Source organism: Protomyctophum parallelum (genome assembly GCF_964188405.1).
Source record: "Protomyctophum parallelum genome assembly, chromosome: 3".
Lineage (NCBI taxonomy): Eukaryota > Metazoa > Chordata > Actinopteri > Myctophiformes > Myctophidae > Protomyctophum > Protomyctophum parallelum.
The window spans coordinates 37,690,878-37,718,575 of NC_139698.1; the positions used below are offsets into that span (position 1 = coordinate 37,690,878).

At 44.3% G+C, this 27,698-nt stretch overlaps 1 protein-coding gene across 2 annotated transcripts in view; it reads right to left on the reverse strand.

The window, feature by feature from the left end:
• Nucleotides 1–12,325: 12,325 nt before the first annotated feature.
• The window catches only part of cdkal1 (CDK5 regulatory subunit associated protein 1-like 1), a 337,631-nt gene continuing 322,258 nt past the window's right edge, over nt 12,326–27,698 (reverse strand). For both annotated transcript variants that reach the window (XM_083760475.1, XM_083760476.1), the window contains one exon: nt 12,326–14,809. In XM_083760475.1, coding sequence (XP_083616601.1) covers nt 14,639–14,809 — 171 coding nt within the window. In that variant the 3' untranslated portion in view covers nt 12,326–14,638. The remainder of the gene's footprint in view (nt 14,810–27,698) is intronic.

Here is a 27,698-nt window from a genome sequence, read left to right on the forward strand (position 1 = left end):
AATTGTCTACTTTTAGGAGGAAAACAAATACATAATATTGATCCCATGTACAGTTTGTCAGGCTATTGAATGCAGTTGTTCAGGTCCAACTATTATTCACAAAATAAGGCCTATAGCGACATGTACATATTATATACCGTATGAAACAGAAGACCCTCTGCTTTCATAAGAAAAAAACTAATACTGTAATAATAATAAAAATCACACCCCTGTGAAGTGAGCATTTCCTCATGAAGTTATCATAGCGAGTTATAAAGGTTTAAAGTCACAGAGATTGACAGGCAGATATAAACATAAATAAATTATTATCATATACATACTACACACTGAATGAAAGCCCTGAATGTCTACTTTTAGGAGGAAAACAAATATACAAATATATACAAATATAGTTTGTCAGTAATTGGCTATTGAATGCAGCTTGCGCCCACCAGAGAGGATTTCAGAAAATGCATGGACCAGAAGAACTATTATTCACAAAATAAGGCCTATAGCGAAATGTACATACTATATACCGTATGAAACAGAAGACTCTCTGCTTTCATAAGAAAAATACTTCTACTGTAATAATAATGAAAATCACACCCCTGTGAAGTGAGCAGTGCAATGTTGCGCAACATTGCACTGCTCACTTCACAGGGGTGTGATTTTCATTATTATTACAGTAGAAGTATTTTTCTTATGAAAGCAGAGAGTCTTCTGTTTCATACGGTATATAGTATGTACATTTCGCTATAGGCCTTATTTTGTGAATAATAGTTCTTCTGGTCCATGCATTTTCTGAAATCCTCTCTGGTGGGCGCAAGCTGCATTCAATAGCCAATTACTGACAAACTATACATGGGACCATGTGTATTTGTTTTCCTCCTAAAAGTAGACATTCAGGGCTTTCATTCAGTGTGTAGTATGTATATGATATTATTTGTGTTCATTTTTATATCTGTCTGTCAATGTCTGTCAACTTCAACCTTCCATATCTCTGCTGTTTTTTCAAGCGAGCAGCGTGCCTTCAAAAGCAGGTTTTAGAAAAAGGTCAATATCTCCAGAATGGAAGATGGTAGAATCATAATTCTTTTTTTAAATTGAAGTGGACATGTTTGGCCTACTTTTTATTTATGCGATGTGATTCTAGCTATAAGAGGCCCCTCGCTGTGGGCCCCTAAAAAGTTCAAAAGTCCAATGTTAATCGCTTAGCACCAGCAAGCCTGAGCAAATAGAAAACTCTAGCATACAATGTGTTAAGAACAACACTCACTGCTAGTTGAAGTGTACAGGGCCTGGTACATGGCGCCGGCTTGTTTTCCAAATGTCACCAGCATCTTGTCGACACGTTGGCCCTCGTTAACAGAAAGACCTCCTGGATCCTATACACACCCGGAGGGCAGCCACCAATTCCAGGAACAGCTGGAGCTCGCTCTCACTGAGGACCAGCTGCAGTGGGGGTCTCCTCCAGCCTGGAGGACGCAATGCCTTCGCCTCATCGACGCTCACCCTTTCAGGCATCTTATAACGTTGGATGTGTGGGATGCTTGGACGTCCACCCTCATGGCTTTTGTTGCAGGAAGGAGGAGTGAGCCCAGAGGTCCAAGTTTCTAATTTATATATCGGACAAAAAGGCATTCTACAAAGAGTCAGAGAACAAACAATTAAAACAATAATGACTATATTTACATGACTGAAATGTGGAATATTCAGCAAGGGAAGCAAATGTTCAAATGAACTGAAGAGAATGGTAACGTATCATTGAATAATGTAAAATAAATAATATTGTAGTGTGGTAAAGACAGACTGCCTTTCCCACTTTTCAGCCTCACATGGTCAGCAGCATCAACAATTTCAATGCATGCTACGTCGAATTCTAGCTATGTGTGTATTCAAGGAGTTTGTTTTTACATCTTAACCAAGTTTGCATTTTTATTATACATTTAAATTATTCCAGGTTACAAAATGACACAGACAATAGCTCATTTGAAACATACACATGTATTGGTTTAACAGAAGCTCATTGCTAAATGTTCTGCTTCTACTACCTGTTTTTGTCTAATCGTCACAATGGGTATCGGGACAAGTCCCATTGTCCCGATACTGTATTGGTATCGGAACACTGCCCGATATGCCCTTATTTGTTCATATCTGGTCATATCGGTATCGGCGAATATGCCAGTCTAACCACCGAGGCGATCTGACACAGGGGTAAATGGTTGACACTATGGAAGGTAAATAAAATGTTGGGGCATGTGGAGTTTGCTTTCGAGTTGCCCAAGAAATGTGAGTGTAACGGACATGTGATTGTAGAATGGGACAAAGAAATGTTGAGTGATCGACGTTGAAAGTGTGTGGGAGAGAGTTGGAGATAAAAAAAGAAGAATGGTGTAGTGTAAGTGTAAGAATGGTGCGATTATGGCTGCCTTATCATAAACAAATAAAGCTGATCGTCACCAGAAAGCTAGGCAATTAATATTCAAGGAATTAGTTGTGTTTGTGAAATCGAGGCAGAGGAGATTTAGACTCTTTCTCCTCTGCTGCACCAGGGCCCATTTCTTGTGAGCTTAGAGTATAAACAGCTTGAAATCACTTTGACAGCATGCATTTGCTCTATCTCATAGCATGGAGCGCGTGTATGCACATGCATGCACAGACACACACGCGCACACACACACACACAGTGTGACACACACAGTGTGACACACACACACACACACACACACACATACCACAGGGGATTTTAATTTCGACCTGTGAAATTGTAATTGCCTCTGCTGTAAGAAGCAAAGGATTGTGGGAAAGAAGTGTAAAACTCCCGCGTATCAGTTCCTTCACTGACATGTTCTTTGTGCCTTCCACTTATTTGCTCTTAACTTGTGTTCCATCTGCCTCTCGCTGGCTCTCCCCTTTAGGTCTGCACCTATACACCACCCCCCCCCCCCCCATTTCTCCACTCTCCATCCCTGTCGCCACCATCTCTCCCTGTCTCACCCTCTCTGTGGTGTTACAGTAGGACACTGTCTGTGTCGCCGCAAGAGAGAGAGAGAGACAGGAGGACTGCAGAGGATAAATTAACTGGAGGAGCTGTCACAGAAAGAGAAAAGAGAGGAAGCGAGAAAACGAGATGAGAAAATCACGGGGAGACGAAAAGACGAAGAGAGAAAGAGCAAAAGAGAGAAAGAGAGAAAGAGATTCATACGTAGAGAAAGAGAGCATTATACCAGAGGGTGAAAAAACCACATGACACAAATAATAGGTTGGAAATGTCTTCAGGGCATTTTTGAAGTGTTTATTATTTTTCTTTTTTTGTCCTCCTCACTGTGAGGTTGCCCTTTAGATGACTTCTCCACTCTCTCTGTGTGTGTGTGTGTGTGTGTGTGTGTGTGTGTGTGTGTGTGTGTGTGTGTGTGTGTGTGTGTGTGTGTGTGTGTGTGTGATGTATGTAGCAGCAGAAGACACCTGCCTGGCACACTTGCACATGTCACTAAAGCAAGCCCACTTTCAAAAGGATTTCCTCCAAACCAAGGAGCAAAAGCAGGCTAATGTATGTATGTGCCGTGCGTGCGTGCACATATATATTGCGAGAGCAGGACAGACAGAGAGAAAGGAGGGGAAAGGAAACAGAAGACAGAAGAGTATGAGTGAGAAGATGGAAGATGGATAGTTTTATCCATGGAGAGCGACTGAAGCACGAGCGGAGGGAGATGAAAACAATGGCCTGTTGCTGGAGGAGCTGCTGCTGTTAATAGATTGTCTAACATGCTGTGTCTCTGGAAGTGAGCTCCCAACCCTTTGGCACATCAGCTACTGACCCTTTCTGATGATGTCACTGCCAAGGGACATGGCTGCCGAGTTCCTGTCATCTGAGATGTCAGCAGCATGGCAGAGAAGTTTATATAGCTGGATTGGGAAGGATTTTGTGCGTGCGTGCGTGTGTGTGTGTGTGTGTGTGTGTGTGTGTGTGTGCGTGTCTGTGTGTGTGTGTGCGGGTGTGTGTGTGCAGTGGGGGTAGAAAGGCCATGTATTACACTGAGTGATATTGCTGTGAAGCCGTGCAGTTGATACATGGGGGGAATGAGAGTTCAGTTGATACATGGGGGTGATCCACTGAGAGAGTTCAGCACATGTGATGTGCTGGAGATGGATGAGTGCGAACACGGTTCACTTACATACACAGTCACTTCATAAGGTCAGCGTCTCCGGTTGAGAAACGCCTGCAGGGAAAATCCCAGCCAGGCCTCGCCGAAAGCACCGGTTCACCAACATTAATATTCCACATCGAGTGCAACTCAACTCTGCACACCAAAGGCCCGACAACTGGGAATAATAAAGTTGCGGCAATAGGTGTTTTAACATGAATTGCTTAAGTAACTCCCAGTTGATGCTGACTTCTCCCTCTTGCCGTGTGTGCCTGTTTGAATACATCTGTGATATAAGTTGTTCTCTCTATTGAGTAGCGTGTTTGGATATTATTTAAAGAACCAAAAATTGGGCATGAATAAAAGTATCATCAAGGGTCTCACTTATCCGACATCTCGCTGCTACGTCCTGGGGTGCCTCCGCCAAGGTACTACGAATCTCCACGCAAGCCCTGGTCTTCTCCGGAGCTGAATACCGTGCCCCAGCCTGGTGCAGAAGCCCACATGCTCTCCGGATCATAGCTGATGGCTGAAGCCCAGCCCACCCGTGTTCTACCTCGCAGGAATTGCCCGGGCCGACCTATGACAAGAGTCTACCGTGGCGCTAGCAAAGAAAGCTCAGAAACACGACTGGCATATCCTGCATAGCACCACTATGACATCGTTGCCTCTAAAGTCCCTGCCACCCATACTAGAAGGCGGGGACACAAGAGATGCTTAGTTCCATCCCTGAGGACTTGTCTACAAATAGTAAGGGCATTTTATCAGGTATTTGACCAATCTGGGAACTAAATCGTTACCAAGAAATTTCTTCACCAATGTGTTTCTAAAGGTGTCTAATAATATGTACTAAAAGTTTGAAATTCAACTCCTGTGGGAAATTGAGTTATTACCATAATATGTGACCATACCCATAACATCCTATATAAAGAAAAAAAGTCCAAATTTCATCATTCTTTCAGTAGCATGTGACATATGAAACTAGGGGGTTTTCATGATTCTGAATCCATTCCAAGCATTAGTTTTGCACAAAAAACACTCCTTGGGAGGAAAACGGCCATAGCCGTCATCACAAACGTGATGAGGTCAGCACATTTGGATATGGCCTCATTTAGCCCAAGGAGTGTTTTTTGTGCAAAACTAATACTTGGAATGGATTAAGAATCATGCCTCCCCCTGGCCAGCCGGGACGCCTGATGGAGGGGAAAGGAACTGGTTGGAATAACGTGTTCCTTCCATGCGCTACGTCCAACCAGGGAAACTCCCCCCTGTCAGGTGTAAAGGAGCAACTTGGACTCTTTGCCTCAATTGATTGTCTCTTCTCTTTACTGACTGAGTTCCCGATACAGATTTCATGGACACACTCAAGCATGAAGGAAGCATGAGTTAAGTCCGTTGCTCTCCCTAGGTTGGCGGAGGGTGTGTAGAGCCCAGGATCACATCACAGGATGATTGACACAGGGGTGAAAAATGGGTTACAAAATCGTGGGACAAAAATAAAAATAAAATAAATAAATAAAAAAGAATCATGAAAAAACCCTAGTTTCATATGCTACTTAAAGAATGATGAAATGTTGAATTTTTGGCCTTATATAGGATGTTATGAGTATGGTCACATATTATGCTAATAACTCAATTTCCCACAGGAGTTGAATTTCAAACCTTTAGTACATGTTATTAGACACATTTAGAAACACATTGGTGAAGAAATTTCTTGGTAACGATTTAGTTCCCAGATTTTAATAGATTTCTCTTACTAAAAGGCATGCGTCTTGGATGCAGCAGTGGGAGTCAGCTGGGCTCACACGTCGTCAACCGGGAGACGGTGTCAAAAGGAGAAGATCTCCCATGCCATGCCGGCAATGGACCCTGCTGAACCGAGTACTGTGTGCTGGGGTTGGCCATTTCAAAACATCTATGAAGAAGTGGAGCCTGGCAGACCGCTGGGAGCTTGAGCAGAATGGTGGCTGCATGGACCGCCATCAGAGGCAGGCCTCTTTGATGTGGGACCTGAGATGAGGCCGTGGCCACACAACATCGAGCTGGACATCTGATGATGATACATGAATGAAAAAAATACACAAAAAGATGAAAAATAGTGATACATGGTAATGGTAAAAAGAAAAGTTAAAAACCTAATGTAGCAGAGTCATGAACTTAAACAAAGAATACTCAATGTACTCAAGTACTGTACTCAAGTAAATGTACTTAGTGTCCACCACTGATGATTTGGGCGTAATGTGATTCAAAGTGCTCCAAAACACAGTGACACGTCATCAATTACAGTTAGTTGTCACCCATTAGGGCTGGAAACGGTCACCGTCACTCTCTGCTCTCACTGCCTCTCTCTGCCTTTTCACTGCCATGCCTCCTTCAACTCTCTGCCTCGTTCACTTCTCTTGTCTCTCTTTCCCTATCGCTCATTTCTAATTAGTGGCCAATAGATTAGCTCCCCCATCATTTACATGCTCTGGTGACCCTGCCGGTGTCGGCACATGCGTGCACGAGTGTGTGTGTGCGCAAGCGTGCGTGTGTCTTCGAAAGTGTGCACCTTTATAATTTCATCAACATCCATTGACAGGCTTTCTCTCTGAAGTCCAAATATAACTCCATTGATTTCTGCCTTCACTGTAAAGATTTTATGACAACGTCGAATCACAATATCAGAGGGGGGTGTAATTGACTATCAGGCTATGGAGTGGCTGGATATCGCCTGTGATCGCAACGCAGATTATGTCAAAGTGTTTCTGTCATTTACAGAGACGTGACTTGAGTGGCAAGTTGAGTGGAAAGAAGGGAAAGTTTGCGGGTGTAGAAACAACAGAGTTTGAATGTGGTCACAACCTTTTCTGGATCAGGGACTAAAATTTTAATCTTGAAAGCGTTCACGGCCCACCCACATGACCACCAGAAGAAACAGTCTGGCCACGCAAGACTACTTTGCCCCCATGCAATCTAATTTTTTCATCTGAGAATTTTCATAAAGCTGATGATGACAGTAGGAATGAGCCATTCTTCATGTCTGGACAGAGCATGGGGATCGGGGACACAGGGAGACGCTAGAAAGGCCGCTGGAATGTTCCACCACACCATGGCTTCGCCATGGTAACAATTCAGCACTGTGGAGTCTCACTCACTGTACACTATACCAACGCCTATTTCCATGACAACATCTTCAAAAGGGTTTATGGCAGCCATCTTAAGCACACTAATCAAATACAAGGGAAATGGCCTCTTGCAGTGCACCTAGCCTGATGTGTTGTTCATTTTCTTTCTTCACCACATGAGCGCCCCGTTGTCTGGGACGCAACGTTCCCCAAGAATAGCAGATTGACTGTACATCGTTTTGAAATGTTTTTTTTTGGAAATGTCCGGCTACAACGGCATAGCCAAAATATAGAAATAGAAACAGCAATATTTATGATGCAACCCATACCGACAGAGAGATGTCTGTCTTTCTGTCTATATCAGCCATCTTATTCCTAACACAGATGACTGCTCTGCACTTTGGCTATGAATGGAAAGAATAAACATTTGGCGTTGGCGATATTGGCCATTTAAGATAAGATATTTATGACCTCGATCAACAAAGTGTAGACGGTTCAGGGTTCCAGTGCCTGCGCTCCAGATGTGTGATCAATCTGTGAGGTTGATTAATGAGTACGTCCATGCTGCCGCGTGGGAACCTTGTATGTCCAAAACGGTTCCTTTAAACATTGAAAATAGCCGATCTACCGTGACACATTGTGAGTTTGTAGATCTGCTATTTTCACTACTGAGGTTTCAGATCTGCCTCTTCCACTACTTCTTTTGTACAACTCTTGTACATTACTTTATGAAAACATAAAAGGTTGAAAAAGGGGATATATGAGGTTTCTCTTCCGGCAGCGACGATATGCACAAAATATTACAGGGTATCATTCATGCCAGAAAACGTCACATCTTGCTCTACGATGAAGGATGTCTTGAGTTTCAAAGCAATAGAAAGAACAGGTCTATCAATCAGGAGGACTCGAGCATTGTGAGCTCTTCTCCAGCTCTGTTATGTAAACAACATGCAGCCCCAGACTGCAGCCACGCCAAGAGACATCAAACCAATCGTATTAAGTGAACCCAATAGATACATCTTCAGACTAATACCGTCCTTTCATCGCCCTATAGCAGTACTGGAGTGCCGCCATGTCTTTGTGTGTTTTTACTAAAGAGCTTTCCAGAACAATGTTGTGTTGCACAGCTAAAATATTGACTTTGGTCCCCGGTCCCTCTGGTGATTACAAACACCCTCGGTCGCTCAAAGTCAAAGATATTTAAGCCCCGCTCGCAAACAATAAACATACATGTGCACACGGGCACACGCGTGTAGTACACACTATACACAGATATGCGTGGAGAGACACACACACACACACACACACACACACACACACACACACACACACACACACACACACACACACACACACGATTGGCAAGCCACTCAATAGAGCCAATCTTTGACTCTCACAGCAGGTTTGAATTCCCAGCTTATTTGCAGTGACAGTGAATTTGTCTGCGTCTTGTGTGTGTGTGTGTGTGTGTGTGTGTGTGTGTGTGTGTGTGTGTGTGTGTGTTAGATAAAAAACAACAAGCTCAAACTATAGGGCCACCCAACTAAGCAGTGGGGGCAAAGCTGGCATGAAGACCATGCATACTGTATATGCACACAAACACACAGTGCATAGGCCTGTGTTTAGGAGTGGACATGCTTGCCAAGTAATTTTCCCCTCTGATCCCAGAGGCATTGAAGTGCTTATAATACACAGAACAGAAATAGAGGGACGACGGAGAAAGAAAAAGGGAGAAGAGAAAGTGGTACAATAGACTGAACTTGCCTTACAATAAAATCCTCTATACAGTACTTATTTAACTCTGGTGCCCCAGGGCTCTGTACTTGATCTGCTACTTTTTCCCTGTATACCAAATGTCTTTGCCGAAAATATCAGATCTACAAGCTGTTTCTGTCCCATAAGACAGTTATGTTGAGCAGACAACTGCAGAGCAGAGGACACTGGTTACAACAGACTGAGGATGTGCAGCATCCTGTTACACATGAACCCAAAAGATAAATTTGAAGTCTCGCCTTACAAGGTAGTTGCTTGTGGATCTATTTTCTGCTATTTTCACTACCGTTTGAAATATCTTATAATTCTTTGATTATTTTGTGTATTTTATATTTGAAAATCTTTTGAACTAATAGAAAAAGAAAAAGAAGAAAGAAAAGAAAATAGTAAATGAAAAAGGGATGTTTATTGTTTACTCACGACTCTTGAAAATGGATCCTGAACCACTGGCTGTCAGTGTCAGGGTTTTTGATTTGTAAAGCGACTTTGGGTACAGAGAAAAGCATTATATAAGTGTGATGTATTATTATTAGTGTTATCAGTCCAGTTCTACTCATACATCTAGGCGTGGACCAGCTCCACTGACAGCTCATGCATGAAGCTGGGAGATGGCTGTCTCTCTTTGCTCCGGCGGTTGTCCACGACCAGTTTGTTGATCTCGCTTGACAACGTCGGATAATTTATAAAGAATTGCGTAGTAGGGCATTCAATTATGAAAACACATACAAGTTGAAATTTGGAGATACAAGGTTTCTGCCCGACAGCAACGTTCAGTATGGATGTACACTTTGGTAACACAAACCTAGGAGAATTCATGGTGCCATGCTGTGATACTGTTAGTAAAGGATACTGTACACAGAGGGAAGTTCTCAAATCTTTCTGTCAAAGCTCACTTATAAAAGGGATCATGGAACCGAATCTAAAGATTTAAAACATTTTGTGTATAACGATCGTCATTGACCTGAACCTGGTATTGTTTTCTTTTCTGACAAGGTCATTTCACATGTATTATATCTATCTCTGTAATTTGAAGGGAAAAAAACATATTGGTACAGATAGAATAGTAAATGGCAGTGAGGTCAGAAAAATGCATTGGAATCGATAGAGAGCCAGAGTGTGGTAGGAATTTTTCATCACCAAAATAACCTTGTCTACAGTATTGAGTAGGCAGGTGAGTGATTAGAACAACATTAATTGGTCTATTATAAATTAACGACCTTCACATTCTACTGGCACTGTGTCAATGTCAGGAAATGATGGAGAGAATAGAAAATACCAGGAATTCATGCCATTTCCCCTCTTTTGTATTTGCTACAAGCTACATGATTCCCTCCCGTGCTCATGTGTTGGCTTCAATTAATACAATGATTCAGTGGCTGCTGCCAATTAGAGCTACATTCTGAGATCAAATGTCTTTTGGGATATTTTAAACACACATGCACACTATTTACTGATGCAAAGCACTGTCAATCACAGCTGTTAAAACCAGTCTGCCCTGGAGCTATTTAGGCAATAATGTTTGTAAATGGAATGATACACACCAGTATGTGGAGTTGTGATAGGTTAACTATGCACAATCACACACCGAGGGTTTGACTTGACATCTCAACCCCCGCCTGTAAATTATCTCCATTCAGTGGTTATCACACAAACTTCTCTGTGTTCTTACGCAAGTCGAACCACTTGCAACGAAAAGCACTTTAATGAATGGAATGAAATGAAATGACATGTGCGACGCCAAAGGCTAGCGCTTTAATGTCCGATGCGTCTTCACATTCATCTCGCGGCCCAAGTAGCTCCGTTTCACATCAAAAGGAACGTCGCCGCCGCTCACATGACAAATTGACAACAGCTGCAACTGAGAGACAAATTCAGAAACTCTCGCTTGCTTTTATTAGCAACACAGCCCCCCCGAATGATGCACAGTGAATAATGATCTGGCTACTATAGCGGCCCGTCTCAATATTTCATAATAAGTGATGATCTCCAAAACATAAAGGGTGTCGTCGCATCCATATTTCATGGGCGAACAATGCAGTGTAACTGACATACATGAAGAGGAAATGTGCTTACAAAGCATCAAAAGAACTGTCACAAAGTATGGGGGAAGAAATCATACGGAGCGCTGTACGCCGGGTGTAACAAGCCACACGGCTACACGCACCATTTGATCACATAATACAAAGTGTGTGTGTGAGTGCGCATGTACTGTATGTTTGTGACACGCATCATTTGCTGGGATAATATAAAAGCTCTGGTGGTGCATGTGTATGCACCAGTGTGCTTGATGTACATTACTTTGTGTAATGCAAAGTTGCTGTTTATAGGACTGTAGCCTTATACTGTATATATTATGTGCACCTGTGTGTGTGTGTGTGTGTGTGTGCGTGCGTCAGTTGCTTGAATAGGCCCAAGTTATATGCTTGCGATGTATGTTGTTTGTGTGTGGTTTATGCGTGACATGCATGATTTAGTTAGTTACAATGGCCTACACGTGTGTGTGTGAGAGAGAGAGAGAGAGAGTGTGTGTGTGAGAGTGAGTGAGTGAGTGAGTCAGAGTGAGTGAGTGAGTGAGTGAGTGTGTGCAGTGAGTGAGTGAGTCAGTGAGTGAGAGTGTGTGTGTGTGTGTGTGTGAGGGGGGGGTTCTCTCTAACTTACAGGTAGTGATGTACAGTCACTCCTCTGGGTAGCGTCGGCGGCAGAACAGAGCGACATCCACACCATCAACACATCCTGGCCTTCTGCTAATTTAAGCATGGGGGACAACACACACACACACACACACACACACACACACACACACACACACACACACACACACACACACACACACACACACACACACACACACACACACACACACACACACACACACACACACACACACACACACACACAGGCCTAGGATGTCTTGTATCTCCATATTTTAACTTTTTATGTTTTTGGTTTGGTTTGTTTTGTTCTTTCTCAAGTACTTTTTTTATTTGAATGCTGAAAGGGAACAGCTTAGTACTAGCTTTGGATGAGGTTTACACCCGACAGCAACAATGTGTAGAATAGGCACAGAAGCAGTTATGCACATCTACAGCATACTGTAGATACGGAAGCACACACACACACACACACACACACACACACACTCACAGGGAGAGAAACGCAAACATGCAGACACACACGAACGCGACAGACACGTGTGGCAGCGCAATGCGACACATAAATTGGGGCATGTATTATTAAGTGTCTGTGAAGATGAGCTTTCAGTGCACATGTTGGGAGCACTGCTGACGGAAGGGAAAGAAAGACGCAGGGCGACACGTCCACTGCACTTCAACAACTTTTATCCAGACAGAAGGAGAGAGCCGCATGTATGGATGACATACACAAAACATCCAAAATGAACACGGGAAGAGAACCGAAAGAAAAGGGAGACATCCTTACGAAATGATCCCCAAATTAATCCTAATAAACATAAAAAATAAAAATAAAACTGACAGAGAAAAAAATAGGAGAGGCAGGTAGACAGAGGAAAATAAGAGATTGTATATAGGTTGTGGCAAATCAGTCAATCAACGCTTGGATCAACCAACTGATCAATCTGTCAATCTATCCACATTGCAGAAGAGTCATCCTGGAGTAGTTACTGTACATTCATCCCTTATTAAACTGATGGCGAGGACAATGCTGATGAAACTATAGGCTAATATGGAAACAATATTGAATAAGGCAATACATACACCTGAGCCCAGTTATCAAAAGAACAGGTGCATACTGTAAAGATGATCACAGGACAGACAAAAAAAAAAGCAGTGGTGGGTTTAGCATTTTGCCACCTTCATATCACACAGAAAGCAAGTCAACATACATGTCATAACAACACAAATCTGATCATCATCAATCCAAGAGCAGAAAAGCATGGCCAACTATCTGGATCACTCAGTTGTTGAGGTTGTTCTGGGATGTATAATATCCTGTGTCAATCAATTTCACTCTGACATTGACCAGACAAAAAAAAACCTTCTTAAGATCACTTTTATCTGAAACAGCAACACAAATCTTCAAAAACAATTATGCAGTGAAGGTGTGCTATAAAAGTGTTTTTTTTGTTGTTTTTTTATATCTCTTTTTTTAAATAAATACATTGAACAGAAGGTTTACAAACTAAAATACCATTCTGAGAGTTTTACACAATTCACTTTTGAGTTGTGTTCCACGGTACGCAAATCTTACTCACATTTTATGTTACACATTGTCGTGTGTGTGTGTGTGTGTGTGTGTGTGTGTGTGTGTGTGTGTGTGTGTGTGTGTGTGTGCGTGCGTGCGTGCGTGCGTGCGTATATACACAGCACATCCACATCTCAATCAGAGGATGGAAAAAAATATATTTTGTCTTTACCGTCTGAAAACTCACATTACCTGTCAAAATAGTATTCAGCTGTCAGCATCGAAGCAAACAAGTATGAAGAGTTTTCTCTCTCACTGTAGTGGTATATATTCATCATCAAAATGTTCTTTGGTAAGTTTAATCAACAAGTCTACTATAAATAGCAGGGTGGTGTGGGCTTTCAGACAGAGTTTGAAATGTTTTGAGTAGCAGAGATGCGTTTGATTTTCCTTGGCAGATATCTATACAGTCACCATCCTGTTATCTACACTGACGTCGACTCATTTGCCAGGTCTCATCACTGCTGAAGGCTACACGTCTACAGCACGTCCAAAATATCCTCGCCGTCGGGCAGAAACCCTGTATGTCCGCTTTTACAGCATTATAATTTGTTTTTACTAGAATAGTGAAGATAGCCGATCTACAAGCTCACAACGCCTCGCAACGCGGGGCGTTGTGTGCTTGTAGATCTGCTATTTTCACTATTTTTGTGAACGATTCTGAAGCAGGCCATTAATTTGTAACAAAGCGTAAAAAGTTGGACATAGGATGTTTCTGCCTGACAGCCTGACAGCTTCTGTGTCCTGGGACGGGATGAAGGAGTAAACACTCTCATCTCATTTTTTCATCTCCTCCAAAGCAGCATGAAGACTAATTATACACACACACACACACACACACACACAAAAAAAAACATTTACTAAATTCCTATTGAATAAGCTCTGTGCGTTAGAAAGCCGTCCACGAAACTTTGACATCACAGGAACCAACACTGGAGTAAAACCCATCTATCCTTTTTAAGAAAAGGAGAAAATAAAGTAACTAATTGGAAAAATAAAATCTCCCTGCCCATTTGTTTTACTCCAATATATAACTCTTGCGACACACCTCAAGGTGTGGCTGAGCAGCATATCGTTGCTGTCGAATGGAAACCTTGTATGTCCAAAACCATTCTTTTTAATAATTATTAAAAAAAATATTAAATAAAGATACAAGTTTGAAAATGAAATTAGCTGATGTAGAGCTGCTATTTTCACAAATGTTGTGCACCACTCTTGTATGCTGAAGTAGGGCATTGGTTTACAAAAACCACAAAAAGTTGATAGGAGATACAAGGTTTCAGCCCCGACCGCAACAAAGTCAGTTAGTGGGCAGTGGTCCTGTTCTTCACCGTGCTCCACCTCGTTTAGCTTCCAGTGATGTCACTGTCCTCGGGTATGGTCAGGAAGACACTCGCTGTGTTGATTGTTTCTTCAGTACAGTTTCTCCAGAATGAAAGCCAACACGGCCGCTGCCACCGCAAGCCCCACCCCCAGCATCTTTAGCTGCTCCCTGTCCAGGCTGTAGGAGCCAATCAGCAAGCCGGACGGAGAGGGCAAGGAGGCGGGCCCATGGACCCCATTGGCCAGGGAGGCCGTCTTTTCCTGTGGGGTGACAGACAGATAAGAGAGTTCAGTTGAGATGAGTGTCGAATAGGTTCGAGTGTATTAATCCTCGGCACACACCAGAGATTAAATTAAATGCCATTATATGTCAACACCGACCGTTTGTTTTTCATCTTTCTTTTTCATATTTTTTTCTTTTCTTCTCCCAGTTGCCAATTAATTCCTCCGCTCTCTGTGTTACCACTTCTGCCACTTCACCAGTCAGTGAGGAACACCCAGCGGGAGGACGCAGTGCCTCCGCCCCTCAGTGAGGAACACCAACCGGGAGGACGCAGTGCCTCCGCCCCTCAGTGAGGAACACCCACCGGGAGGATGCAGTGCCTCCGCCCCTCAGTGAGGAACACCCAGCGGGAGGACGCAGTGCCTCCGCCCCTCAGTGAGGAACACCCAGCGGGAGGACGCAGTGCCTCCGCCCCTCAGTGAGGAACACCCAGCGGGAGGATGCAGTGCCTCCGCCCCTCAGTGAGGAACACCAACCGGGAGGATGCAGTGTCTCTGCCCCTCAGTGAGGAACACCAACCGGGAGGATGCAGTGTCTCCGCCCCTCAGTGAGGAACACCCAGCGGGAGGATGCAGTGCCTCCGCCCCTCAGTGAGGAACACCCAGCGGGAGGATGCAGTGCCTCCGCCCCTCAGTGAGGAACACCCAGCGGGAGGATGCAGTGCCTCCGCCCCTCAGTGAGGAACACCAACCGGGAGGACGCAGTGCCTCCGCCCCTCAGTGAGGAACACCCAGCGGGAGGACGCAGTGCCTCCGCCCCTCAGTGAGGAACACCCACCGGGAGGACGCAGTGCCTCCGCCCCTCAGTGAGGAACACCCAGCGGGAGGACGCAGTGCCTCCGCCCCTCAGTGAGGAACACCCAGCGGGAGGACGCAGTGCCTCCGCCCCTCAGTGAGGAACACCCAGCGGGAGGACGCAGTGCCTCCGCCCCTCAGTGAGGAACACCAACCGGGAGGACGCAGTGCCTCCGCCCCTCAGTGAGGAACACCCACCGGGAGGATGCAGTGCCTCCGCCCCTCAGTGAGGAACACCCAGCGGGAGGACGCAGTGTCTCTGCCCCTCAGTGAGGAACACCCAGCGGGAGGACGCAGTGTCTCTGCCCCTCAGTGAGGAACACCCAGCGGGAGGACGCAGTGCCTCCGCCCCTCAGTGAGGAACACCCAGCGGGAGGATGCAGTGCCTCCGCCCCTCAGTGAGGAACACCCAGCGGGAGGACGCAGTGTCTCTGCCCCTCAGTGAGGAACACCAACCGGGAGGACGCAGTGTCTCTGCCCCTCAGTGAGGAACACCAACCGGGAGGATGCAGTGCCTCCGCCCCTCAGTGAGGAACACCAACCGGGAGGATGCAGTGCCTCCGCCCCTCAGTGAGGAACACCCACCGGGAGGATGCAGTGCCTCCGCCCCTCAGTGAGGAACACCAACCGGGAGGATGCAGTGCCTCCGCCCCTCAGTGAGGAACACCAACCGGGAGGACGCAGTGTCCTATATATATATATATATATATATATATATATATATATATATATATATATAAAGATGTTAATGATGGCTGTGTGCCCAATTTTGGAACATTTCTAGGTTTATCTTCTGTCTGAACTGGGGCAGTTAAATGGTAAGTGGGGCATGACTGTACAGTAGGCAATTATGAAGGCTAGCATGCGCACGCACACGCACACGCACACGCACACGCACACACACACACACACACACACACACACACACACACACACACACACACACACACACACACACACACACACACACACACACACACACACACACAGGGGATTCAAAGTCAGAGGTGTGCATCTAAAGCCTGAATTATACTTAGTTGTGAGCTTGCAGATCTGCTATTTCCGGTGAGCGGCATCGGCGAGGGAGGAAGTATAATGGAGTTTTAACTCGTGTCCGTAACCCATAATCAGGGCCTCATCTTCAGGGCAAATCAATTGGCCATGGTCACATATCAAACTGTAAGGTTAGCCATTAGACTGGGCAGTGAGCCAAGGAATCAAGTGCCTGTAATCAGCAGGTCCGGTTACGTCCTAATGTGTCAGACCATTAAAAAGACATCTGCCAGTGAAGGCCGCTGACAGTGATAGATGGACGGCCTTGCGCCGAGCATGGAAGGGAAAATAAGTGAAACGAAGGAAATGAGAAGAAATTATATACGGGGAACATGAGGTGAGGAACACCGCGTTCTGCTCGCAAATTTCTCCTGGATAAATAGAGCACACACTCTCTCTACTGTATGTATCATCCTGTGAAGTCATGAACTCATCAGCCTGGGATGTCTTCGTAAAACCATCTTTTGACGATGAGCCACACACCAGCCATTAGAGACCGTTGGCTCTAATCGTTATTGCATTTGGAAGTACATCCACTAGTGTCCCTGGATATTAGCCTCCGTAGACAGTTCAGCCAGGGCCATCGCTTCAGGGTGATTCATACCACTGCTCCTCAAGCTGTGGTCCGGGGCACACTAATGTGTGGGCCCCCACAATAATAGTGAATTGGATGGAGCCCGCACACCAAAGGTACTAGCAAGACGTTCTTTATTTAAATACTGACAACGTTTCGATCTGTTAGATCTTCATCAGGTCCCCACAATAATAGGCCAAACACTGATATTTAATGACATAACATTCATATTTAGAATGTGATTGTATTTTTTTGTTGTATTTTTAAATTGTTAAATGGTCAGATGGGTGAACCAGACCTCAAACATCAAGTGAGCCCTGATCCCAAAAAGGTTGAAGATGGAGTGTCGTGACTTTTGCATTTTTTTACACAGTTTTGCATGTGTTTATGAGGTGACAGTACTTCATTAGACCCGTGGTGTGGTTGTTATGTGCAATGCTGTCTTCCCTTTGTATTTAGGGTTTCTTTCTTTATGTGCCAATGAAAAAAACAGTGATATGGTGACATCACAATATCATCCCCTCCCCTAACCCCCAACAGCTGTGGGTGCGGCTTCAGTTCAGGTGGATCACCACCCACCCACCCACCATCTTAACAAATACTGTACCCTTTTTTGAAAAGAAAACCTTCTTCCTTATATAATAATAATACCTGATGATCATGTTTTAGGGTGGAAAAAAATCACGGCAATCATCTTTAAGAACCACTGATATACACTACTGAAAACAGCCAATCTACAAGCTTGTACTGTAGGCCGACTGTTTTTGGTGCATGCACGCCATGCAACCCGAGAATAAATCAGGCATGAACAGAGAGACAGGGACTGGAAGGAAGTTCCATGGCATTACCACTTCCTCAGCCTCCACTAACTCATTATCATACACTTTATATCACCCGTCTTGTACTTTCTCGTTGTGTCTTATAAAACGGGGGCTACATTTCCCCTCCGAGTGACAACACGTTGACCAGCAATTGATTGTCAGACTGTCAGCACCAGGGGCTATTAATTTGAGCATTAAGCAAATTGGATGAGAGAGACGGAGACGGCGCTGCGTTGTCCGCCAGTGGCTGCAGGTAGAACCTGCATCGATCTGTGTGACCTTGCTGTGCGTCACATACCTGATGTTCCAGACAGCAGCCACTGTAATGTGGATTACGCCTCGGCAATATTGAACCATTGATCAGCGGCTTTCCTTTAATCAAGTCCAGAGGGGCTGATGGGATGTCATTCTTTTCATATTTAGTGTAATTCAACTTAATCTCTCTCTTTCTCTCTCTCGTCTAACCCATGCTGCAGAGTAAAACGCTCAGTATTGTTGACAGAAATGGACCCTTATGGGTCTACTGGAGTCCATTTTACACTTCCAGAATTAAATGAACACTAAGGATTTTGTTGTGTTGTCTCCAGTCCTGTTCACTAAATTATGATTTCAGTGTGTGTGTGTGTGTGTGTGTGTGTGTGTGTGTGTGTGTGTGTTACACCATCCTCCAGAGTCTTCCCTTCTCATTTTTCCTGCTCACCCTGGAGACGACCCCTCCCACTGTGCCCTGAGCGCTGTGTGCGAGTGTGTGCGTGTGCTCGCGCGCGTGTGTATATTATACTCTCTCGTTGCTGTCAGGTGAAAACCTGAGATATTGAAAACCGTAACTTTTCAGAAAATGGAACAGAATTTTTCAGAAATAGTGAAAATAGCCAATCAACAAGCTCACAATGTGCTGCATCGCATACTATTGTATGATGAAACTATGGCATTACAGAAACAAGCAATTTGGAGATAAAAGGTTTCAGCCGGACAGCGACAATATGCATGTTTGCAACTGTGCATGTCTCATTGTGCTGCCCTTTACCATTTCAAAATGTCTGCACAAGAACAGAGAACCCAGATAAAGTTGTCAGAGGGTGCACGTGCACGAGGTTAAAACGAAACCCACAATGAGAGACTTTGTCTATTAATCCACTTCGTACGTGCACACGCACGCAGTCAGAGAGCAAGTTTGACTTGCACGCCTACGCGTGTTTGCGTGTGTGTGTCTGTGTGTGTGTGTACCGTATGTGTGTGTGCGTGCCATATGTCTGTGCTCTTTGTAACCCATCCACTACTCCCACTCTCCACCTTTCTGATGGCTGTGAACACTGCCTCATGCCACCCACTCCCGTCCTCACCATTGTCCATGAATGCTTTCCTCTGTTACCAGACACAATGGAGGGAAGGATACGATAACCAACACCGCCTGTGTGACACATCCTTAGTCACCGGGAGAGAGAGAGGCTCGCGGACAACGACGGGCAGATACCATAACAATGTCTGGTTAGCGAGCTCCCGTTAGCGCCGCCGCGCAGGCGTTTGACTCGCTCACCGTGAAGATGATACTCTGTGTATCTCGAGAGCAAAGAAGGCATTCGATGGACAATAAGAAAGTGATGCTCTCCGATAGGCATCACAGTAAGAGGGTAGGTTTAACACCCCCCCCCCCCCCCCCCCCCCTCTGTCATAGTTCTGAAACATATGGCTATATGATCTAGCCCTCATCTTATGATCTCCTGTGTAATGATCCCATTCAAATGAACACATGAGCTGTTTATAATGACTTCCAAGTACGCCCGTCCGCAACCTCGACGCCCGCTAATCCCAAACTGACAGGATAATGCCCGCAGTACTTCAGCGGGGCTCTTCAACAGTGCTATGGAGTGTCAATCTTTTAGAGTGGCCCACGTAAAACTTCTAAATAATGGAGAGACGGAGATGGAGAGGGGGTAAAAGGGGGAAGACAATAGAGCACCGAAGTCTGACGTCATTTACACATCCTACCTGGGTCATCCTACCTTCCCCCTCATTCTGAATTCACATAGACTTTTCTTGTATTGTCCCAAATAAGATGTGTTCCCTAAAATAAACAAATGATCCCGGTGGTTTGTCTCATATGGATCTGAAGAATCAACTGACGAATGTGACTGCCGCTAAAATAGTTAAATCTTCGCTAGAAACAGACTGTATCAAATATGAGTGACTGACTATCGTAAACGATGCAGAGCCACCTCCCCAATATTGCAGAGACAGTTTGATTATTTTTGAACCACAATGCACGATTTTAAGAAACCCAATGTTATTCTCCATAGAGAAAACACTTCCTGGAGCGAGACACGTCAGGACTGTAAATATGACTGCGGACACAGAGGCATGCAGAGAGAAGTGGACTCATCGAGATTTCTTCCTTTGTTGTACGATAATGTTGCCTGCTGAAAATAGCAGACCTACAAACTCACAACAGATGCGACGGAGCGTAAATGAGGCATTTCTGTGAGTTTTTCTGTTTCATGTGCAGGTATATTGGAACAGCAGGGGCTCTGAAGGAAGACTGAATAATACAATCTACAAGCTATTACTACTACTGAGAGCTGAGGGGGGCCAGAAGATGATAGGGTGGGTAGGAAGGAGAGCAGGAGAGGAGATGCCATGAGAGTTGAAAGCAAAGGGAGGAGATAGGTGGATTATAACAATAATTCACCACCTGCTATATCTTGCATGCTGCGCGTGTGTGTGTGTGTGTGTGTGTGTATGCGTGCCTGCGTACGTGAGTGCGTACGTGCGTGCGCAAGAATGTGGGGTAATCCTCAGTAAAATCATCTAACATGAGACCGCAGGCATACACTGTCTGTCTGTCTCTCTGCCAACCAGCCAGCCGACCCATACACAGCCAATTCCTAAGTGTTCATTGAACTCATAGAGTTTAAAGATGGGCCCAAATGTCGGTCCAACTGCTGATTTTGTCAATTACAAAAGGTCTCAGCCGCAAATAATGCCTTCTTTCTCCTACATGCGCTCTCTCTCTCTCTCTCTCTCATTCTCTCTCTCATTCTCTCTCTCTCTCTCTCTCTCTCTCTCTCTCTCTCTCACACACACACACACACACACACACACACACACACACGTAGACGGTATACATGCACACTCAAGGGCACCCACCCACTCACCCACACACTTACATTGAAAGGCAGTCAATACAATGCACTGTGGTTACAGTTCTCACATGATCCCATAACAGCTGTCACCGTCACTCTAGACAGACACACTGTGTGTGTGTGTGTGTGTGTGTGTGTGTGTGTGTGTGTGTGTGTGTGTGTGTGTGTGTGTGCGCGTGTGTGCGTGTGTCGTTGTTGTTTACGGAGGCTTATGACAAAGCCATGGAGAGATACTGTAACAGTAACAGGCACCTCAGTGAGAGGCTGGTTCACAAAGCAATATAGTGATAATGAGGACAAGCTGTGGTAGTACTGGACATAGGCAGGCAGCCAGGCGACGCACGCACACGCGCACACACACACACACACACACACACACACACACACACACACACACACACACACACACACACACACACACACACACACACACACACACACACACACACACACACACACACACACACACACACACACACACACAAAATGACACAATAGGGAGAGCAGAGAAGAGAAGAAACAACAGAGGAATTAGATAAAGGAGAATATAGATATGATGACATTGTAGACGCTGGATATCAATCCAGGAGAAACGTGGACATAAGAGAGAGAGAGAGAGAGAGAGACAGACAGACAGACAGACAGACAGACAGACAGACAGACAGACAGACAGACAGACAGACAGATAGACAATGACAGACAGACAATGACAGAGAGAGAGAGCAAAAAGGATTTTTTCAATCTTTTTCTCCAGCGTGCAGGGCAGTGTAGAGGTCAAAGTCATAGCAGACAGAGAATTGCCTGGCTAATAGAGGAATGATGGAGTCTAGTTAAAAAGAATTGACTATCTGCGGGGGTGGCTGACCAGGACGGGCTGACGGAGACGAGGTCTCTCAATTCAACTCACTTTTCAATTTAACCCATTCTGACCTGAGATCAGATTAAAAAAATGTCTTCTACATCCTGACAGTTTTCTGAAAAAGCTATGTTTCTATGTCAGTCGTTCTTCAATTTTTCAAAAACAGCAGACCTACAAGCTCGTAGCGCGCCACTGAGATCTGCTATTTTTCAATAGCTAAAGCACAACATAATGCTAACACTAAAAGAGGTTCCCGCCAAAAATGGGTTAAAGACTTTTATTGGCACGGAGAGACAAATATGTACAGGCACGTGCACGGTCCACACGGATACATTTCAAAGTGAAATGTCACAACGACGATAGGTCCATTTTGTATCCCATGTGCTCAATTTTAGGACTTCACTGTGTAGTCCATGTCAGACCGGGGTCATTTTGCATTAATGTACTGTTGACTTAAATTTAGCGTGCTGTGCTTGGTGTCTGTTCCACTGATATAAGTTATAAGTCATCGCAAAAACATCCGTCGCACCGGCATGCAAAGGGTTCTGGGAAATGGAGGCCCAATGCATTACAATGGCGGCAGCGGGCGTGCTCCTCCTCCACTCCGTTGTTGTGATCGCCAATTTGGAATACTTTTCAACACTACGACAAGCGATCACACCGTTTAAAAGTGGATTTTCATGACAAGCAACGATCAAGTGAAAGGTTAGTGAAAACTATAGGCAGGGTGATCTGGAACACCATTGTTTAATCACGGCATTAACAAGTACAGTACTCAAGTACATTTACTCAGATACTGTCCACCTCTGCAAGAAAGAAAAGGAGCCACGTCCACATGCTACAGACAGACCAGCTCCTCTGTGAGCACATGGCCCACACTGTCACACCTCATGTCATGTAACATACACACATACTGTACGTTACAGCCTGTGCCTCCACTGTATGTGCACAAGCCATGTGCATGCAATCCTGCCCGCCCACACACACACACACACACACACACACACACACACACACACACACACACACACACACACACACACACACACTGCAGGCACAAGGTGTCCAACAAAACAACCAGGCCTTCATGTGTCACATTACAAATGCGCACGCATGCAAGCACACACACTAAGACACCCTATATTATAACATATGTATATGCACCTGATATATATAAGAACACATTGACACACACACACACACACACACACACACACACACACACACACACACACACACACACACACACACACACACACACACACACACACACACAGTACATCATCCACTCCTACACACAGTGTCCTTAATACCCATGTCACATGCAGTAAACTAGGTCCATGGGAAAAGGACTGCTTCAATGGTTTACAGTTACAAGTAACCAAAGACAATACGTACAGTACTTGGAGGTGTGTGTGTGTGTGTGTGTGTGTGTGTGTGTGTGTGTGTGTGTGTGTGTGTGTGTGTGTGTGTGTGTGTGTGTGAGTGTGTGTGTAGCATGTCTAACTTTACATGTAGCTTTGGTGTAAGGAAATGACACTACCACTAATAACATCACGTTGGCGATGGGAGGCTCCCTCTCCTCTCAGATAGAGGTTCACACACACAGGTCACACCACACACACACACACACACACACACACACACACACACACACACACACACACACACACACACACACACACACACACACACACACACACACACACACACACACACACACACACACACACACACACACACACACACACACAGGTCAGGTCTTACTTTCAGTGTCCACTCACACACAGTGTGTCAGAGGTCAGGTCAGAGTGGCTCCTCAGCTTCACTACAGCATACCCAGAGGTCTGTCCCTGTGTACCTGGCTGTGTCCGAGCACGGAAATAGCGTTATAGCGTCACCACCAAGTGTCACTGTCACTTTACACAACCTAACACACAGACACAGACACACACAGGCCAGGGAGGAGGGCTTGTACAGTACAGTACAGTACAGTACAGTACAGTACAGTACAGTACAGTACAGTACAGTACAGTACAGTACAGTACAGTACAGTACAGTACAGTACAGTACAGTACAGTACAGTACAGTACAGTACAGTACAGTACAGTACAGCACCACTCACTTCAGACGGGTCTGATTTTTTCACCAGTCTCGGCTCAAGGACACGATATTCATATGAGAACCATGTTCTCTTGGGAGAACCCTAGCATTCTGGGGGTGAACATTGGCAGTAGTTATCTACAGTAGCCTCTAAGCTCACAACACAGAGCTGGAGGAGTCTGGTCAAAAAAGTACAGTACGCAGTGGTTTTCAACCAGTGGTCCTTGAGGGCGTTCCAGGTGGTCGCCAGCTAAGTAATGCAGAGTTGGTAACCAAACTTAAAGATCCAAATGGATCTTTAAGTCTGGCGTAGCATTGTGGAATCCATGATCTCGACCGCGGTCGAAAAATGATGATGATGATATCTTTAACTCTTGAGAGTGTAAAATGAAACCAAATGGACCCCATTTTACACTCAAGAGTAAAATAATTGTTAAACAATACAATACAATCTGTTACAAGTAGAAATCCTGAATTCTCAATTGACTTGAATAAAAGTACAAACGTATTGGTATCAACATGTAATTGAAGTAGGCTACCAAAAGTAGTCATTATGCAGAATGTCCCGTTTCAGGTTTTCAAATGTGAAGTTTCAAAATCCTTTTGAAAATAGCAGATCTACATTACAATAATGTGTCGCATTCTTTACTCAAGTAAAGTACAAATACCTACAAATACTTAAGTACATGCAGTACTTAAGTAAATGTACTTAGTAATAGTTACTTTCCACCACAAAGTATATTCATGCAGGTGCATAGGACATGGCCTTCTACGTGCAAAAAACACATTATCAATACATTTCAACTCATACGATAATATTTATCTTTGGACAAGAAAGACACAGAACCAATGATACACCGTGTTGTCTTCATCGCTCTCCACTGAGAAACAATAAAAATGCCACGGCAATGGTTTTCATTAGCCGTTAAATAGACCAGACCCGGTTTGCATCCCCATGACAATTATGAACATGCCCAGAGCCTCACACGCCAACATGTGTCCAGTGCACATGTATGGATGGCTACGGAATGCACATGTTACAGTTTCCATACTCTTAGCTTTTCATTTCTTTCAGGAACCTAAATATTGTATAAAGGAAATTATAAATGTATACAGAATACTTCTGGGGAGCTTGTGCGTCTTACAGGGGATCGGAGCTGCCCCTTATATTATAATTAACACTGGGAGTTGCTGTTTCCTTTACTATAAGCAAAGACATTGTGCTGTAGTTTTGGTGAGTTTCCTTCGACTCACATACTATTCCAGAATGGAACATTTTTATTACCATCAAGTGCTTTCACTTCCCCACTAAGCTGTAATTCTCGTGAAAAAGCTGAGTGGCCTCCAGGGGATAGTGAAAACACAAAATCACTGGAGATCTTTGCTTACATGAACTTGTTTACGAGACTAGCTCTGGGGAACTATTTTTAATATGCAGCGTAATCAAAAGACCAAAAAAGACTTGGAAGGAGGTTGGGGGCCATCATCCCTGATGCAATTCATTTTATCCTAAACAATCTCTCGGTCTAACAGTAAACACGTAGCAACGGGGCATGTAGAACCTTTTGACTTATAAAATAAATATTTTCCAAATGGAGCGAGGCCATGAAATACTATTTGACATGTTAAATGAGAATACTTCAAATAGACGTGATTGATGTTTTGATAGCTCGTTTACTTATGATGATGGTTTTTAAAGTATATACGGGGCATAGGCCGTGTAATACAATTTGACACACCGAGTAAAAACACCCGAAATAGCCATGACTGATGTTTTGAATGCTAAACAATTTGTTTGCCGCGAAATTAAACAAAGTCGTGCAAAGGCCACGTAAAACCTTTCGACATTATGAATAAAGGCGTTAAAAATAGATTTGAGCGGATTAGCTCCGTCCCTGCAATGAAAGAGAAGTCGGTCTTTGATTTTAGATGTGTTTTTTTATAACAATATGGCTGTCAACATGTATGCATAACGCAACATCAAAGTAACACGCTGTAACAGTTGCACTGAGCCATATCAATGCCAAGTGCTTCAATTGTTTGGGGTGAAAAATATGTGTGTGTGTGTGTGTGTGTGTGTGTGTGTGTGTGTGTGTGTGTGCGCAAATCAAGACAGCGTCCCACAGAGCCTACAGCTAGCGGGGAGTCTCCCAGGCACACCAGGGGACCGTGTGTATGTGTGTGTAAGAGTGTGTGTGCGTGCGTGTTTGTGTGTATGTGTGATGAGACAGAGAGAGGGAGGGGAGAGAGACATAGAGAGAGAGTATGTGTTTATTTAGCGTCCAGTCACCATGTGTGACTCGATGAGCCAGTGAGTTATGATGTAAAGGACCAGCAATCTCAGCCAATCAGCTCCCTCCCATTAACTAACGAACACACACACACACACACACACACACACACACACACACACACACACACACACACACACACACACACACACACACACACACACACACACACACACACACACACACACACAGCTTACAATCAGGTCTTTTTTGGTGCACGTCCAAACTTTCCAGGAAATGGAAAAAAAGATATAATGAAAAAACATGTTTACATTACTGCCTCATCAAAGTTGGTATGGTGACTTTATACATTGGCAGATAAATGCTTTTTTAAATGGTTTTCATTGGGTCAATATTTGTAAAAAAAAAAACAACACACAGGTGACAGATGTAAAGGGTGTCCTATAGCACTGATTTATGAAAATGTTAAATTGAAATAGCTGGTTTCTGCCCGACAGCGACAACATGTCTAATCCTAAACCTAATCCTTAAAACATCTCTAAAAATATTTTTCTTAAACCAAAAAACAATAATCCTCTATTTCTCATATTCTACTATACTTGCGGGGACATTTAATGGCAGTATGGTGTAACACACAGAGAGAGAGAGAGAGAGAGAGAGAGAGAGAGAGAGAGCAATGAAAAGTGCGATAAGGAAATGGACAGAAAGTGGAGGGAAAGATAAGAGCAGAGAGTGAGAGGAGAAAAGCCGCATGTCTTCCAATTTAACACTTGAGGTCAGATCCGTGTGCTCTTCGTATTCTTTCAATCCGCCTGTTTCTTATTCTCTGGTGTCTTTGTCGTTGTGGGTGACGGAGTGCGTGTTTTTTTTCTTCCTCCTATTCTTTCTTTCCCCTCTTCTCTTTACTTTTCTTTCATTTTATTCGATCAATGTGCCGTCGGATGGAAGCAGATGACTTGTTTTCTTCTCTATCTGTCACCTTGAGAGGAAGTTCTTTGAAAAGAGATGATTATTGGAAGGTACACCATCTGCTGTGGGCAGAGGAGAGGACACTCACCCCCCTCTCTCTATTCCATCTTTTGATTTCATCTGAGGAAGAAGTCTCTCTCTCTCCCTCTCTCTCTCTCTCCCTCTCTCCCTCCATGTCTCGATCCTTGCTGCTGAGTGGCCTTACTCTGGGTCTCATTGTGTCCCTCTAAAAGACTCATTACCAGCCTTCCTCTTTTGCAGAAAGAAAAGGAGAAAGGGCCATGGGCCTCTATGAATGGACA